This window comes from Gopherus evgoodei, chromosome 1 (assembly GCF_007399415.2).
Source record: "Gopherus evgoodei ecotype Sinaloan lineage chromosome 1, rGopEvg1_v1.p, whole genome shotgun sequence".
Lineage (NCBI taxonomy): Eukaryota > Metazoa > Chordata > Testudines > Testudinidae > Gopherus > Gopherus evgoodei.
The window spans coordinates 271,986,231-272,003,047 of record NC_044322.1 but is presented as its reverse complement, the minus strand read 5'-3'; the positions used below and the strand labels follow the sequence as shown (position 1 = coordinate 272,003,047).

The 16,817-nt window shown below is 41.9% G+C and overlaps 1 protein-coding gene across 6 annotated transcripts in view; it reads left to right on the top strand.

Annotated features, from left to right (window-relative positions):
- The window catches only part of MRTFA (myocardin related transcription factor A), a 169,070-nt gene that overhangs the window by 106,112 nt on the left and 46,141 nt on the right, over positions 1–16,817 (top strand). For all 6 annotated transcript variants that reach the window (XM_030546863.1, XM_030546868.1, XM_030546859.1 and 3 more), the window contains one exon: positions 11,301–11,366. In XM_030546863.1, coding sequence (XP_030402723.1) covers positions 11,301–11,366 — 66 coding nt within the window. The remainder of the gene's footprint in view (positions 1–11,300; positions 11,367–16,817) is intronic.

Here is a 16,817-nt window from a genome sequence, read left to right as displayed (position 1 = left end):
CACCGACAACACAACGACCATGTTTTACATCAACAAGCAGGGCGGCACCAGGTCCTCTCCCCTATGTCTCGAGGCGATGCGTCTCTGGGAGTTTTGCATAGCCCATGCCGTTCACCTTTCCGCCCCCTATCTCCCGGGAGTGTGGAACACTCTAGCAGATCGACTGAGCAGATCCTTCAGCTCGCACGAGTGGTCCCTCCGTCCGGACGTCGCCCTCTCACTCTTCCAGAGGTGGGGTCGTCCGGATGGACCTCTTCGCGTCCAGAGTGAACAGGAAGTGTCGAACATTCTGCTCCTTCCAGGGTCGGGAGCCAGGGTCTCTAGCGGATGCATTCCTGATCCCATGGACAGCCCACCTGTTTTATGCTTTCCCGCCCATTCCGCTGATTCACAGAGTTCTCATCAAGGTGCGCAGAGACAGAGCCCGGGTGATTCTCATAGCTCCAGCATGGGCCAGACAGCACTGGTACCCCATGTTGCTGGACCTCTCAGTAGCCAACCCAGTTACCCTGCCCCTTCATCGGGACCTGATCACTCAGGACCACGCAGGCTCTGTCACCAGGACCTTCCGTCTCTACACCTTACAGCATGGCTCCTGTGTGGTTGACAGACTCCGAGTTGCGATGTTCCACCCCGGTTCGCGAGGTTCTCATGGGCAGTAGAAAGCCTTCCACCAGGGCTACTTACTCGGCTAAGTGGAAGCGTTTTTCCTGTTGGTGTTCGGAGAAAGGTCTTCTCCCTATGGAGACTCCCATCACCACTATTCTAGACTACATCTGGTCCGTCAAGGCCCAGGGTCTGGCGTTGTCGTCCCTCTGGGTCCACCTAGCGGCCATCTCCGCATTTCATCCTGGAGTGGTCGGGTGTTCCGTCTTCTCCCACCCTATGGTGGCGAGATTCCTGAAGGGACTGGAGCGTCTCTATCCACAGATCCGCCCTCCTGCCCCTTCACGGGACCTCAACCTGGTCCTAACTCGGCTCATGGGTCCTCCATTCGAGCCATTAGCCACTTGCTCCCTGCTCTATCTCTCGTGGAAGACCGCCTTCCTAGTGGCCATCACCTCAGCTAGACGGGTGTCAGAACTACGGGCCCTCACAGTAGATCCCCCATATACGGTCTTCCATAAAGACAAGGTGCAGCTGAGACCACACCCTGCCTTTCTTCCCAAGGTGGTCTCAGCTTTCCACATTAACCAGGAGATCTTCCTCCCCGTCTTTTTCCCAAAGCCCCATTCGTCCCGCAGGGAGCAACAGCTCCACTCGCTAGATGTCCGTCGAGCGCTAGCATTTTATGTGGACAGGACCAAACTGTTCCGCCAGTCCCCCCAGTTATTCGTGGCGGTAGCGGACCGGGTCAAGGGGCTACCGATTTCCTTGCAGAGGATATCTTCCTGGGTTACCTCCTGCATCAGGACCTGCTACGACCTGGCCCACATTCCGACGCGCCGTGTGACTGCTCACTCCACCAGAGCACAGGCATCATCGCTGGCTTTCCTTGCCCGTGTGCCAATCCAAGAGATCTGTAGGGCGGCGACCTGGTCATCGGTCCACACATTCGCTTCCCATTACGCCCTGGTTCAGCAGTCCAGAGATGATGCGGCCTTTGGCTCTGCAGTGCTCCAGGCCGCAACTTCTCACTCCGACCCCACCGCCTAGGTAAGGCTTGGGATTCACCTACCTGGAATGGATATGAGCAATCACTCGAAGAAAAGACGGTTACTCACCGTTGTAACTGTTGTTCTTCGAGATGTGTTGCTCATATCCATTCCACACCCACCCTCCTTCCCCACTGTCGGAGTAGCCAGCAAGAAGGAACTGAGGAGCGGGCGGGCGGCAGGGGTATATATCTAGTGCCATAGTGGCGCCACTCTAGGGGGCGACCTGCTGGCCCACTGGAGTTGCTAGGGTAAAAAGTTTCCGGCAAACGTGCACGCACGGCGCGCACACCTACCTGGAATGGATATGAGCAACACATCTCGAAGAACAACAGTTACAACGGTGAGTAACCGTCTTTTCTCAGCCACACACCTCCAAACTCCAATCCTCTCTCCCTCCTCGCTTCACCTGTCTGCCTGAAGTTTTTTTTAATTAGGTTCCTGACAGGGCCTTAATTGGCTACAGGCAGTCCAATTAACCTGTAGTAACTTTCCCTAGTTTACAGGGAACCACACCTTAATTAGCATAGGGCTTATGCCTGTGCAGGTCCCAGCACCCAATAAGATGACTCTTCCACTGCTCCCTGGCCCTGTTGTATCACAGTCTCCCTCTGCTAAAGCAGTTTTGGCACTCCAGGGCTAATAGGAGTCGAAATTAGCTTTTATAAACAGGTATAACTTAAAGATCCACAAGGAGCAGATGTCTGGAGTAAGCAGGAAACTTATTAGACTACATCTGCATTTTAAAGAATAAATTCAGCCCTATATTAAGAGGGTGCAACCAACATCCACTGGAGTGAATGTGAATAAATGGATGCAACTAAGGCTATCTTTGGCATTGAGTGCGTTAACTAGACTGACTTACTGTATAATACATACGAAATTCAAAAGCATATTGTCATCTTAATATTAGAATTATTCCAGGCAAGTGAGTGGTAAGAGCATGCAGTTGACATCACCTTTCAGATCATTGTTTACATAGCACTCAGATTTTTATCAGTCAGTTGCTAGCTTCAGTAGTTTCAGTTAATTAGAGTGATAGGCCTAAGTATAAAAACAGTAACAAATGTAGTTAAATAAAATTGTTTATGCTGTTAGAGACTGTGTTCATGCGTTATACAATGAACTTGGTCATATACATGTCCTTGGAGTAGTCTGATGGCTGTATGTAGAGGGTACTGCTTTTTTCATTTTTATAAAATGTGTTAGCAAAACACACACTGCTGCAATGTGCCCTGATGCCAGATCACCTTAGACTGTGATTTTAAAGAAACTCTCAAATTAATCAGAATCAGATCAGGTCACTGCTTTGATCATATCACATTTCCAGGAAAAACTTACAATTCTTACGTGAAATGAGGTGCTGAGTTAGGTGATGCTTTCTGACTGAGTCCATGCTGCGTTAACATGGTATCATAATCGTAGAGCAGGCCTGCACAACTCATAAAGCGACGAGGGCCATATTACTCCAAAGAAAACAGCTGAGGGCCAAACCCCCTGGCCCCACCAACCCACCCCCCCAGTTCTGCCAAGCCCCCCCGAAACACAACACCCCCCCAGCGCCGCCCATCCCCCCGAAATACTCCTTCCTACCCCCCAGCACTGCTCGCCCCGCAGAAACAAACACTTCTTCCCCAGCGCTGTCACACCAAAACAGCAGTATTGAACCTTGTTAATATGTTATAGCAGGCCCCTAAGATAGTGTAATTAAGGTAAAAGAAAAATGTCTTTTTTTTGCTAGAAGTAGAATAAGATCTTCCCCCCACTTTGTAATCAATTGCCCTGTTGAATGAATGAGGTGTGAATGAGGAAGCCGGGGAAGGCAGGCACCTCCAGACAGCTGCAACCCTTGGAGAGGAGACGGGAGCCAGACCAGATCAGTAGAACAGGACAGCCACTGACTCCTGGCTCGCCTCCTCAGCCCCACACCTCCCTGGCTCGCCTACTCGCCCCCCACCACTGCCCGCCCGCTCGCCTCCTCACCCCTGCCACTGCTCACCCACCCGCCTCTTCATCCCCCTTCCCTCACCCGCCGCTTGCCTACTTACCCCCCGCGGGCCGCATAGTGAATCTATGCGGGCTGCATGTGGCCCCCGGCCGCATGTTGTACAGGCCTGTCGTAGAGGATGCTGTGCTGCTGAAGTTCCTGACTTGCAGATCTGATGTCAGAGGTATTGAGCACCTGTAGTCACTAAAGGTCCCTGGTTACTTTTTTCAAGAGTAAGGTAGTTAAAAGAAGACTTAGCATTGTAAGTAATTAAAACGGACTGTTAAACATCTAAGTTCCTTTTCACTTTTTATACTTTTCTTTGCACTCTTCTCAGCTTGGACAGTAAAAATAGACTTTAATTTCACTTTTTGTTGTTTCATGCTAATGTCTCTTTCTGGCTATCTTTCCCAATATACCCTTGCAAGGGCAAGTTTTTAAATCCAAACCGTTTTGATTGAAATATTACAAAATCATGAAATCATTTCTATTTACATTAGGTTCTGGAAATTTAACATGCAACACACACTCATCCCCCAACCCATCATGCGCTTGCACAATTCTTTGTCTAAATTATGTGACAGTGTGCCTTTAATGTCGATATCCTGACCAAATTCCAGTTTGGGTGATTGCCTTCTGCTTACCCTGTTTCTCCGTGTAGTTTCAATTGGCTACAATACTTTTCTTCACTTCCTGTTCTAAACTGTTGTTTGTGCTATTTAAATAACTTCATCTTATTACTGGTCCCTCTGGGCATTCACTCTGTGTGCCTCAGACTAGCAGACTCTTCAGTAGCAGAATCTGTTTGTTTCCAACACCTCCATGTGCTCTGCGCTGAGTATATAAGGGGTGGCACAGACCAGTTCTTTTCTACTGCTCATGGTCTAGGATGGAACCTGTCTGTATCCATAGCCTTTCCAGTACTCCCGATTGAACTTCAGCTTTATAAATAGAATTATTAATAGCTTATTTTAGATAATTAGTAGGTCTGTTGATTAATCGCAGACGAAGTCAAAAAAAGTAATCACGATTAAAAAAATTAATTGTGATTAATTGCAGTTCTAATCGCACTGTTAAACAATAGAATACCAGTTTAAATTTAATAACTTTTTTGGATGTTTTTTATATTTTCAAATATATTTATTTCAATTACAACATAGAATGCAAAGTGTGCAGTGCTCACTTTATATTATTATTTTTATTACACATATTTCCACTGTAAAAATGATCAACAAAAAAATAGTATTTTTCAGTTTACCTCATACAAGTACTGTAATGCAATCTCTTTATTGTGAAAGTGCAACTTACAAATGTAGATTTTTTTGGTTACATAACCACTCAAAAACAAAACAATATAAAACTTTAGAGCCTACAAGTCCACTCAGTCCTCCTCCTTATTCAGCCAATTGCTCAGACAAACAAGTTTGTTTACATTTACGGGAGATAATGCTGCCCTCTTATTTACAATGTCATTTGAAATTGAGAACCTGGCACTTTTGTAGCTGGCATTGCAAAGTATTTACATGCCAGATATGCTACTTTAACCCCCATACAGGTTATAGAATTTATTGGAATAAGTCTGAACTCAACTGTGGCCAGTGCTTGCTTACCTCAGGACAGAGTCCTCTTGTTAAAAGACCTCATCACCCAACTTTGACTCAGACCTCAGATAACAGTCTGATCCTGCCTGGTAATTCTAGACCATATGGCTTCATGCACCTGCACGATCCCCTTCACAAGGCTTCACCTATGGTACCTCCAGGCATTGTTAAAGATGGTCTATGCTCCGAGCAGGGACTCACTGGACCTGAGATCTGTAGAGCAGTGACTTGAGTCTCCATTCACAACTTTACTAGGAGGCATTATGCCCTGGTTCAAGTGTCTGCTGAGGATGCTTCCTTTGGATCAGCAATCCTAAGACCTGTGATGCAGAACACTTCCTCACACTCGCCTCCTTGGTGAGCATAACTAATACACCTAGGGACCAGTACTCAACGAAGAAAAGGTTTACTTACCTTATAGTAAATGGACTTCTTCAAGATGTTTGATCCCTATGGATAGTCCACGACCAGCCCTCCTTCCCCTCTGCTCAGATCTTTGTTTGATTCACGGTAGAGTAGGAACTGGAGAGCCAGATGGTCTGCACCACCCCTTATACTCTTGATTCAGCGCATGAGGACGTATAGGATGCAGGTGCAGACCAATGGATGCTGCTATTGAAGAGTCTTCCAGCCTCAGGTGAAATACATATGCAACCACAGTGAATACCCTTAGGGACCATACTTCTTGAACTCCAGTTAATATAAGGTAAGGTACGTAACCTTCATTTTTGATTCACTTTACAGGTGGCTTAAGTTTCATTGCAGTGCTTGATGAGTGACATTTTTATAGTTTTGGGATCCTTCAGAATGCAAGGCAGTATAGAAATGTGATCATTTCAGCAATAAATCCTATATCCAAGGTATCTCGGCACCTCTCCACTAAATGTCTCTCACTTTTAATTTACATATTTCTTTGGTTCTTGTAATGAAAAATATAATTCAGAGCCGAGTTTTTTTTTTTTTTAAACTTTTGACATTGTGTCTAACATCTCCTGTGACGAAAGCATCTTTTTTTTGGTGGTTTCACCTTGTGGAACACTGGGGGACGTACTGTCTTTCTCATTCTGGTCACACTTTTAAAGACTAAATATAGTTTACAAATGGACAGTTTGCACTCACATGTGCACATTTGAAAAACACTACAGCCAGGTTAGATGACATGGTGCTAAAAGCAACTGAGCTCAGCCTTTGCTAGTGTTCCCACCATTGTAAGTGCTGATGCAGCTCTGCATTAATGCTAGAATAACAATAGGAGAGTTCCCTAAATAGACGCCGCCCAGTGAGTTAAGGTCCTAGGTCCTACCAACCATTGGTAGGTGAGTTACTGAGCTCTGGCCTAATAGGGTGTGTTTGTATAATTCTCCACTGGTGCAGTTCTACAGTTAGATTAATAGTAGTAAAAACATAAGTGCTGTGTTTTACCATCAGTGTAGTGCCACAGGTAGTAGCTGTACTGTAATTGTCTCTGAGTTTTGTTAGTATAGACACACTCATACCTATTGCTTCCACTAGAGTAGTGTGCCATCTCCCACCCTCTCTCTGGAGCTTTTTAATAATACTTTGTACTTGGTTCATCAGAGACTTTCAGACACCTTTACAAACTTTAATTAAGCCTCACTTCATCTCCTTGTGAGATAAGGAAGCAACATTATTCCCAATTTACAGAAAGGGACAATGAGACATACAGGCTAAGTGACATGCTCAGTGTTGTACAGTCTTTGGCACAGCTAGGAATAGAACACTGGAGCTTTGATTCCTAAACCCCTGTTCTAACCACTAGATGTACTTTCTTCTTTAACAGAGAATAAGATTAGTCCCTGTTATGTTTGATTTTAAATATGTGGGGGAGAGAGGGAAGTGCCGTTTTCTGAATATTAAAGAAAACTGAGTGAACTAGTCCATGGCCATAAATTGCTTTTATAAAACTCTTCTCGTTCTTGACAGACCTCTGTGAATGGCAGCCTTGAATTGGCTCTAGAGACATCTGTTACCCTATATATATATATATATATATATATATATATATATATATATATATATATATATATGAGGTGATCTCCTAAATATATGGAATTCAATAACACGTAGAATCCAGAATACTTATTTAAGCCCAAGGAGTCTGGGGATGGGGTCCTTCCCTCTGCGATCCCCCCTCAAATAATGAACTGTGGAACAACTCTTGAAAAAGTGCATTCTATGCTGGCAGTGTTTTACCCTTGAAATCTTTTGTGTGCATGCACAAAGTATTCTGTCCTGTTGATATCACTTGATAAGGGATGTACCTCTTAGGATATTTTTTCCTTTGTAAATGAATTTGGCCTGGATTTTAAAAGATATCTCAGGACTTATGTCACAATGGAATTATTGGGAGTTAAGTGCCAAAGTACCTTTAAAAATCTGGCCCTTTGTTCCTTCTCTCTTCCTTCTATTCAACCATATTGGCATATTCATTTTCTTACTGTAAAATGATGCCTTTTGAATACAGTAAACAAATGAGAGAGAAGAATTCTTCAGTTGAATCCAAGGTTTTGTTAATAGGAATAATGGAATGAGATTTGAGCAAAGGAAAATTTAGAATGAATATCTGAAAATATTTCTTGTTAGTGAGAGCCATTGTTGAACTGTGGAGTAGTGTCCCAAAGATATTGTTAAAAGTTTTATCACTTGAATATTTTAAAACAGAGTGGGATAAGGCACTGGAAGGCATACTGTTGGGAATATTCTGCATTGACTAGAGCATGGAGATGGAAGAAAGATGGACTAGATGTAACCAATACAGTTACTCTCTCACACCCACATTCACTTCTTCAAAAGGGCTAATTTCCCCCAAAATAAAGAAAAGTATAAGCAAAATTGATTGGGGGGAAAAACATAGACCAATAGGAATGAAGATTGGATCCTCTTTAAGAAGAGATTATTAGATGGACAAAAAGTCACAATTCCATGCCCAAGGAACAGGATGACTGTGACTAAAAGTCCATCTGGGTTCAGTGGCAAAATAAAGGCAGCAATTAGAGATTAAAAATCAATATATAACTAATGGAGAAAAGGGGAAATAGCAATCGATATAAATTAGAATTTATGAAGTGTAGAAAATTGATAGGGGAGGCGTCAGATGTCAGGGAAAAATTCCTGGCTAGCAGAACTAAGGACAATAAGGAAGTTTTTTTTTTAAGTATATTAGGAACAAAAGAAATCATAGAAATTGTATAGGCCCATTACTTGGTGAGGGTGATAATGCAGAGAAGGCTGAAGTGTAAAATAAATATTTTAGTTGCAGATTTGGCAGGAAGCAGGATTGTGTACTCTCATCATATGAGCATGATGAAGTACTTTGCAATCCATTAATAACTAAGGAGGATGTTAAACAGTATCTACTAGATATACACACTTTTAAATCAGCAGGCCCCAATAACTTGCACCTAAGAGGCCTAAAAGAGTTGGCTGAGGAGATCTCTGTTCCACTGATGTTAATTTTTAATAAATCTTGGAGTACTCTGGAAATTCCAGAAGACTAGAAGAGGGCTAATGTGCCAATATTCAAAAAGTGCAAGTGGGATGATCTGGTTAACTGTAGGCTGGTTAACCTGGCATAATTCCTGGGCAAAATAATGGAAAAGCTGATACAGAATTCCACCATTCAAGAATAAAGGATAGGAGTATAATTAATGCCAGTCAGCATAGTTTTATGAAAAATAGGTCTTGTCAAAAAAACCCTTATTTCATTCCTTGGGATTACCAGTTTGGTTGGCAAAGATAACTGCATAGATGTACTTAGACATGTGTAAGGCATTTGATTTAATACCTCATGATATTCTGAATTTAAAAAAAAAAGTATATAATATCAATAAAGCACATGCTAAATGGATTAACCGGTTCTCTGACAGATATCGATCTGGGTTATTCTAGTGGAGTTCTGTAGGAATCGGCCCAATGCTAGTCAATATTTCTTCAGTTATCTGGAAGTAAATATAAAATCACTGCTGATTTAAAATAAAATGTGGGAATGATACCAAGATTAGTAGAGGGGTAAATTTTGATAGGCTAGTGCTACAGAGTGATCTGGATCACTTGTTAAGTTGGGCCCATTCAAAACAAATGTGTACTACACAATGTGTAATACAATTGAATGTAAAGAGGATTATATCCTGAAAAGGATCTATGGTCATAGTGGACCAGCATCTCAACATGAGCTCCCATTGTGATGCTGTGGCTAATAGGGCTATGCCAATCATTGGATGTATAAACAGGAGCAATGAGTAGGAATAGGGAGGTGATTTTTACCTCTGCATATATAATTGATGAGACAGTACTGGAATACTGCATACTGTTTTGGTGTCAACCTTTTAAATAGGATGGTGAAAGATTGGAGGGCATGGAGAAAACAGCTACAAAAATGATTAATGGGTTGGAGAAGATGCCTTACACTGAGAAACGTAAAGAGCTCAATCTGTTTAGCCTATCAAAAAAAATTAAAAGGTTACCTGTTTTGTGTATAAATATCTTTGCAGGGAGAAAATACTGGATACTAAAGGGCTCTTTAAACGAATGAAGGAAGGTGTAACAAGAACCAGTGGCTGGAAGCTGAAGCCAGACAAACTGAAATAGAAACAGAGCACAGATTTTTATCAGTTAGCCTAATGAAACTGGTAGATTCTTCATCTCTTGAAGTCTTTAGATCAAGACTGGATGCCTTTCTGGAAGATGTGCTTTAGCCAAACACAAGTTATTGGGTTTAATACTGGGGTAACTGGGTGAAATTCCATGATCTTTAATATACAGGAGGTCCGATTAGGTGATCTAATGGTCTCTTCTGGCCTTAAAATCCATGAATCCTTGCTTTGAAGATTACACAGGTTAAATTCAGATAGATGGACAAAAAAGAGGCAATTGAAAGAGGAAGGATAAGGGCTATGATAAAATAATGAATGAGTCTGTAAGCCATATACATATGCTAGTGGTTGCACTGTATTTGTTTTGGGGTTTTATCATCTGTCTTCTCACAGACAATGCTGAAAAAGTCAGTTTCTTTGCCTTCCAATTTCTCTGGGTCCAAGCAAAGAGCTGCGGCATTCAGCATGTGACACTGTGTATCAACTATTTTGAACAATTGCAAAAGCTCTTTTCTTAAATGGGAAGAGTTTGTCTACTGTAAGGATGTAGATGATACAAGTACCCTGACAAAGGCATGAATTTGAAGAGGGGTGGGACCCATTACTTACTAGTATTAGCTCTGGTTTCCAAGGGCCATCTTACTGTTGGAGCCGTACTTTGATGTGAGATGGACACCTTCACAACTTGTCTCCTGAATGAATAGTTTTAATGGACGAACCACACCCTCTGTATCCTACATGCTGCAGTTGTAATAAATATGTTGAAGGTTTGTGTTTGAAACACTGAAGCAGTTTTATTTGTATTAAACATTTTAATGTGTCACCAAAAAATAAAATAAAATCCTAGTAATGGTGAATCTGGGGTAGGAACGTCTCTAGATATTCCTTAGATGTCACCTTGAGGACATGATGTGAGGATGCTACAGAATTTGCAGGTGGAGGGGAGAATCAGGCATATATCTTGCACTTCAAATACACTTCAGTGACCAAGATATTGTATACAAATAACAGGCACATGGGCAATAAGAATTTTAGGAGCTGTTTGGGATTTTAATGTTGGATCTTTCCTACTGGAGCACAGTCAGTCCATATTTTGTTTGTTTTTAAATGTTCATGGTTTGGAGAGAGAACTTGGTGCTCTACAGCTTCTTGAGAAACAGGCCTGACTTTTCTGCTTTGCGGATTTTTATCGTCCTGCCAAGACCCTGTGCAACTTCCTCTCCTCGTCACCCACAGCGAATACGGAAACCTTGCTGCTTAAGGCCACTTCTGCAATTGCAGGAGTGCAGACGAGTGAGGTGGGAGGAAGGGGCTTTCTCTTCTGTTCTCACTTATTTTGGAGTCAGAAGAGGAAAATACAGTGTCATATTTGAAAATGTGCCCCATGTTGTGGTGTCTCCAACTGACCTGTTTCCCTCTCTCCTCTCTCTCTGCCATCCTGCAGTGCTGCAGTTGAAGCTCCAGCAGCGACGGACACGGGAGGAACTGGTGAGCCAGGGGATCATGCCGCGTAAGTACCATTTAAACTTTTTTTCTTCTCTCTGGGCATGTCTGTCACCTGCTTGTGAATGAGGGGAGGTGGTTTATGTGTGGGTTGAAACACCTGATCCTCTGTTGCTGCATAAAAAAACGCTAGATATGAGAGCCCCACCCCATTCACCAGACCGCCTTCTAAAGTATTAGGGCTACCTGTAATACCGAGAAGCAGTGTTGGCAACAAGTTTCTTTAAGTGTACTCAAAATACAATGGCTATATTGCTTGGAGAGTGTGTCCCCTATTAGAAGTGCTTTACATACTCGGCACATGCTGGTAATCACTCTTAGCAGGCTTCCTGCCTTCAGAGCTTCCATTCTTGTCTGTCAGCTCCCCATAACTTTTGTTTGGCTGTTGTGAATTAGTCTGTCCATATCCACACACGTGGTAAGATTTCTAGTCATGCATACAAGATGTCAGGACGGCAAGGCAGCTCTGTTCCTACCTTTGCTGGATTGTTTGAAACACATTTAGTAGGAATCTGTGGGGAACAGCAGATTCTGTTGCAGGGAGAAAAGATCTGCAGACACTGTAACATGATAATATTAATGGGTGGGGTAAGTATACTGCAACACTGAACTTAATGTGTGCATGACTAAATCAGATTTGGAGAACATAAGAACGGCCATACTGGGTCAGACCAAAGGTCCATCTAGCCCAGTATCCTGTCTTCCAACAGTGGCCAACCAGGTGCTTCAGAGGGAATAAACAGAACATGTAATCATCAAGTGATCCATCCCCTGTTGCCCATTCCCAGCTTCCGGCAAACAGACTAGAGACACCATCCTGGCTAATAGCCATTGATGGACATTTCTAGTTCTTCTTTAAACCCTGTTGTAGTCTTGGCCTTCGCAACATCTTCTGTCAAAGAGTTCCACAGGTTGACTGCATTCTAGGAAGAAATACTTCCTTTTGTTTGTTTTAAACCTGCTGCCCATTAATTTCATTTGGTGACTCCTAGTTCTTGTGTTAGGAGGAGGAGTAAAGAACACTTCTTTATTTACTTTCTCCTTACCAGTAATGGAAAACAGCTTTTTGAACATACTGAAAGATGCCTGGTAGAAAATGGGGCTGAAAAATTTGGTTAAAATCTCTGAACTGGGTAACATTTTCCGTGTGCATGAGCAGCAAGCAAACAAGGGAGCACCAAAGAGTAGATGTGAGTTATTTTTGGTGTTCTCTGCATTTCCCCGGATGCCTTAGGGTCAGTCAAACTATGTTTCCTTCTTTAAGAAACCTCCCCTAGCGCACACACCTCTTTAATGTCAGCTAAAACCAAAAGGAGCTACAGTATCTCTTTGGACAGGGGAGGTAGGGAAGGAGTTTTCCTGGGGTGTACACTGAAATGATAGTGCCTTCCCCTTCTAAAATAATAAGGCAGTTTGTCAGCTCTAACTTTCTGTAATGAAAACCTGTCAATATCACTTTGTCAGCTGGAGTACTTCAGTATAAGGCAGTGATCTGCTCCTGGCAGCTTGAAAGACCCCCTTTTTAAAACCTCCTTTTTAAAATTCCACCACCAAATTTTAAAGGGAAGATTGGGTTGATTTGATGGATTTTGCTCTTTTCTTGGATAATAGTAACTCATGCCTACCTGTGATTACTTTTATCTAGGTCTGTCTATTAATCGCAGTTAACTCAAACAAATTAATCACGATTAAAAGAATCAATCGTGATTAATCGCACTGTTAAACAATAGAATACTAACTGAAATTTGTTAAATATTTTGGATGTTTTTCTACATTTTCAAATATATCTATTTCAGTTACAACACAAAATACATAGTGTACAGTGCTCACTTTATACTATTTTTATTACGAATATTTGCACTGTAAAAATGATAAAATAAACAGTATTTTTCAATTCACCTCATCCAAGTAACATAATACAATCTCTTTATCATGAAAGTGCAGCCTACAAATGTAGATTTTTTTTGTTACATAACTGCACTCAAAAACAAAACAATGTGAAGTGTTAGAGCCTACAAGTCTACTCAGTCCTACTTCTTAGTCAGCCAATCGCTCAGACAAACAAGTTTGTTTACATTTACGGGAGATAATGCTGCCCTCTTATTTACAATGTCATTTGAAATTGAGAACAGGCGTTCACATGGCACTTTTGAAGCTGGCATTGCAATGTATTTATGTGCCAGATATGCTAAACATTGATATGCCCCTTCATGCTTCGGCTACTAATACAGAGGACATGCTTCCATGCTGATGATGCTTATTAAAAAAAAAAATGAATTAATTAAATTTTGACTGAACTTCTTGGGGGAGAATAGTATGTCTCCTGCTCTCTTTTACCTGCATTCTGCCATATATTTCATGTTGTAGCAGTCTTGAATGATGACCCAACACGTGTTGTTCGTTTTAAGAACACTTTCAGTGCAAATTTGACAAAATGCATAGAACATATGAATGTGAAATTTCTAAAGATGGCTACAGGACTTGACCCAAGATTTAAGAATCTGAAGTGCTTTCCAAAATCTGAGAGAGGTGATGTGTGGAGCATGCTTTCAGAAGTCTTAAAAGAGCAAAACTCTGATGCGGAAACTATAGAACCTGAACCACCAAAAACAAAAATCAACTCTCTGCTAGGGGCATCTGACTCATAATGATGAAAATGAACATGTGTTGGTCTACACTGCTTTGGATGATTTCAAGCAGAACCTGTCATCAGCATGGACGCATGTCCCCTGGAATGGTGATTGAAGCATGAAGGGACATTAGAATCTTTAGTGCATCTGGCATGTAAATATCTTGCTACACTAGCTACAACTGCAATGCAAGCAAACACCTGTTCTCACTTTCAGGTGATATTGTAAACAAGAAGCAGGCAGCATTATCTCCTGCAAATGTAAACAAACTTGTTTGTCTGAGTAATTGGCTGAACAAGAAGTAGGACTGATTGGACTGGTAGGCTCTAAGTTTTACATTGTTTTATTTTTGAATGCAAGCTTTTTTTGTACATAATTGTACATTTGTAAGGTCAACTTTCATGATAAAGAGATTGCACTATGGTACTTGTATTAGGTGAATTGAAATATACAATTTGTTTTTGATTACAAATATTTGTACAGTAATAAAGTGAACACTGTACACTTTATATTCTGTGTTGTTACTGAAATCAATATATTTGAAAATGTAGAAGACATCCAAAATATTTAAATAAATGGTATTCTATTAACAGTGCGATTTATCACGATTAATTTTTTAATCATGCAATTAATCACAATTTTTTTTAATCACTTGACAGACCTATTTTTATCCATGTGGCACGTACGAATAATTCTACAGAGCAAGTTGGTTGCCTTTAGGAGGAGCCAGATTGTCCCAATAGTCAGATATTTTCAACAGTTTTTCGCAGGAGAAAACATTCCCATACTCCATACAGGGCCTTCACCTCACCAGTTCAGCTGTGTACATGAATGCTGTCTGGTGCTATCAGTATTCTCAGTATATTTGTCAGGTTCAAAGCACATACCTATCAGAAGTTTGTTTTCCCCATGTGGTTGCATATTTCCTTGTCTGCAGTTGTGAGACAGCACTGAGTCTACATTTTCAAAAGTGACTAGTGATTTAGGGTTCTTCAGATTTTGGGTGTCCAACTTTTGAGATACCTTAAGAGACCTGATGTGCAGAGGATGGGTACTCAACTCTTTGAAAATCATGTCCCTTTGGGGGAGGTGTCTCCAGATCACCCCAAATCACTAGTCACTTTTGAAAATGTAGACTTAATGCTGTCTCACAACTGCAGACAAGGAAAGATGCAACTCTATGGGACAAACAAACTTCTAATAGGTATGTGCTTTGAACCTGACAAATATACTGAGAGCGCCAGATAATGTACAATGATTACCACCTCTATAGTCAGTTTTGAAATCTTGACTGTGTTTTCTAAATGGTAAAACAAGAGAATTTTGCAGAAACGTGTTCTCTTTGCAGCACCCACACTTGACGGCTTTTATCACGAACTAAAAGAACTCTCTTCTAGAGGCCCCTTGTTAAAATATTGGCAGGATGCTGAAACGTCCTGTCTACTGAAGAGAAACCATCAGAGCAGAACTGTTCTTAAATATGATTTAAAACCAGTTTCTTCTTATCATAGTGCCAACATGGTTTGTCTGTCCTCTGTGAATCAGGCACAACTGTTTTAAAGTAGTGTTTAAAGTGTTTCTAGGCTGGGTTGCATGATAATGAGAAGTTCAAATGTGAAATGAGAAGCCAAGATGTTCAGAACAAAATTCCCTTTTTAGCTCTGGAAATGGAACATGCCATATAGCCAGCCACTGCTCCTATAGGGAGCTCACACTTAGGGCAGCTCCGTTTGTCTACTTTCAGCTCTGTAGTACCGAAATCTCTGCCTTAACGCTGGGAATGTCCAGGTTCTCTATACCTCTCCCCCATGCACCTTTTCTGAAGATGCTCAGGTACTCAGTCTTATTCCCTACCTCCTGCTACTGCAGAAGCCCATACTCTCAATCATGTCTCCCACCTAAAGCCTTTAGCCAGGAGACAGACAGGCATCAGACATCCTAGATTATGCTTTTTAGTCACAGAAGCCAGAAGGAGGCTTGGAGCTGGATTAGGTGATCTCGTGTCTTCTCGCTGCTTGAGACTCTGATTTGCTTCTAGCCCCTGTTTGCCATCTGGAGGGCCTTGGCAGTGCATGAAAGAAATGTGGTAACTGAAATACTTTCCAGTTCCTGGTTCCTCCAGCTGAACAGTGATGTGAATTGGAGAAGCTGTTTGTGCCGGGCATAGAAGCAGCTGTTTAGTGCCTGTAGTGCAGGCTCATATTCCGGTACCCTTCATTCCATTGTCTGAAACATGAGTCTCAGATCTAACACCATTTAACTAAAAGCCTCGACTGTGCAGAGAGCTCCAGACATAGGATTACATATTCCACACCCCATGCTTCCTCTATCTAAAGACTGCTTAGGCTCCATGTCCTGGAGGAGGTCAAGGTGCTACTACTCAAGTTAAAGTGCTAGCATGTGTCATGTTGTTCCGTGGGTGTGCATTTGTGAGATGAAGTTCTCAGAAGAACAGAGTTGGGAGTAGAGCATCTTGTTCCCAACTGGAATTTTGTTTGGGGAGTGAGGGAGAGTAAAGTGGCATATTTTAACATTTGTTATGAAGTACACTCAAACTCACTTGAATGCCCTCTCAAGGTTGCCTACCTACTGTTGGAGGGATGCGTTTTACTATGTGATGTAAATGTCTCACGGTTAGAGCTAAAGCTTTTAGTACATGAAGAGAGGATTTAAAATAACTGGGTGGTGTGCCTTCATTAATTCTTTTGGCACCAGAGGCTCAAATTCCTTCTTGTTTCTTTGTTTTTTTCAGTTTTGTTTTCACTTAGTTACCACTGGTGCAAGGTCAGAGTTGGAGATCAAAATCTTCTGTTGCCCCCAGAGCATGT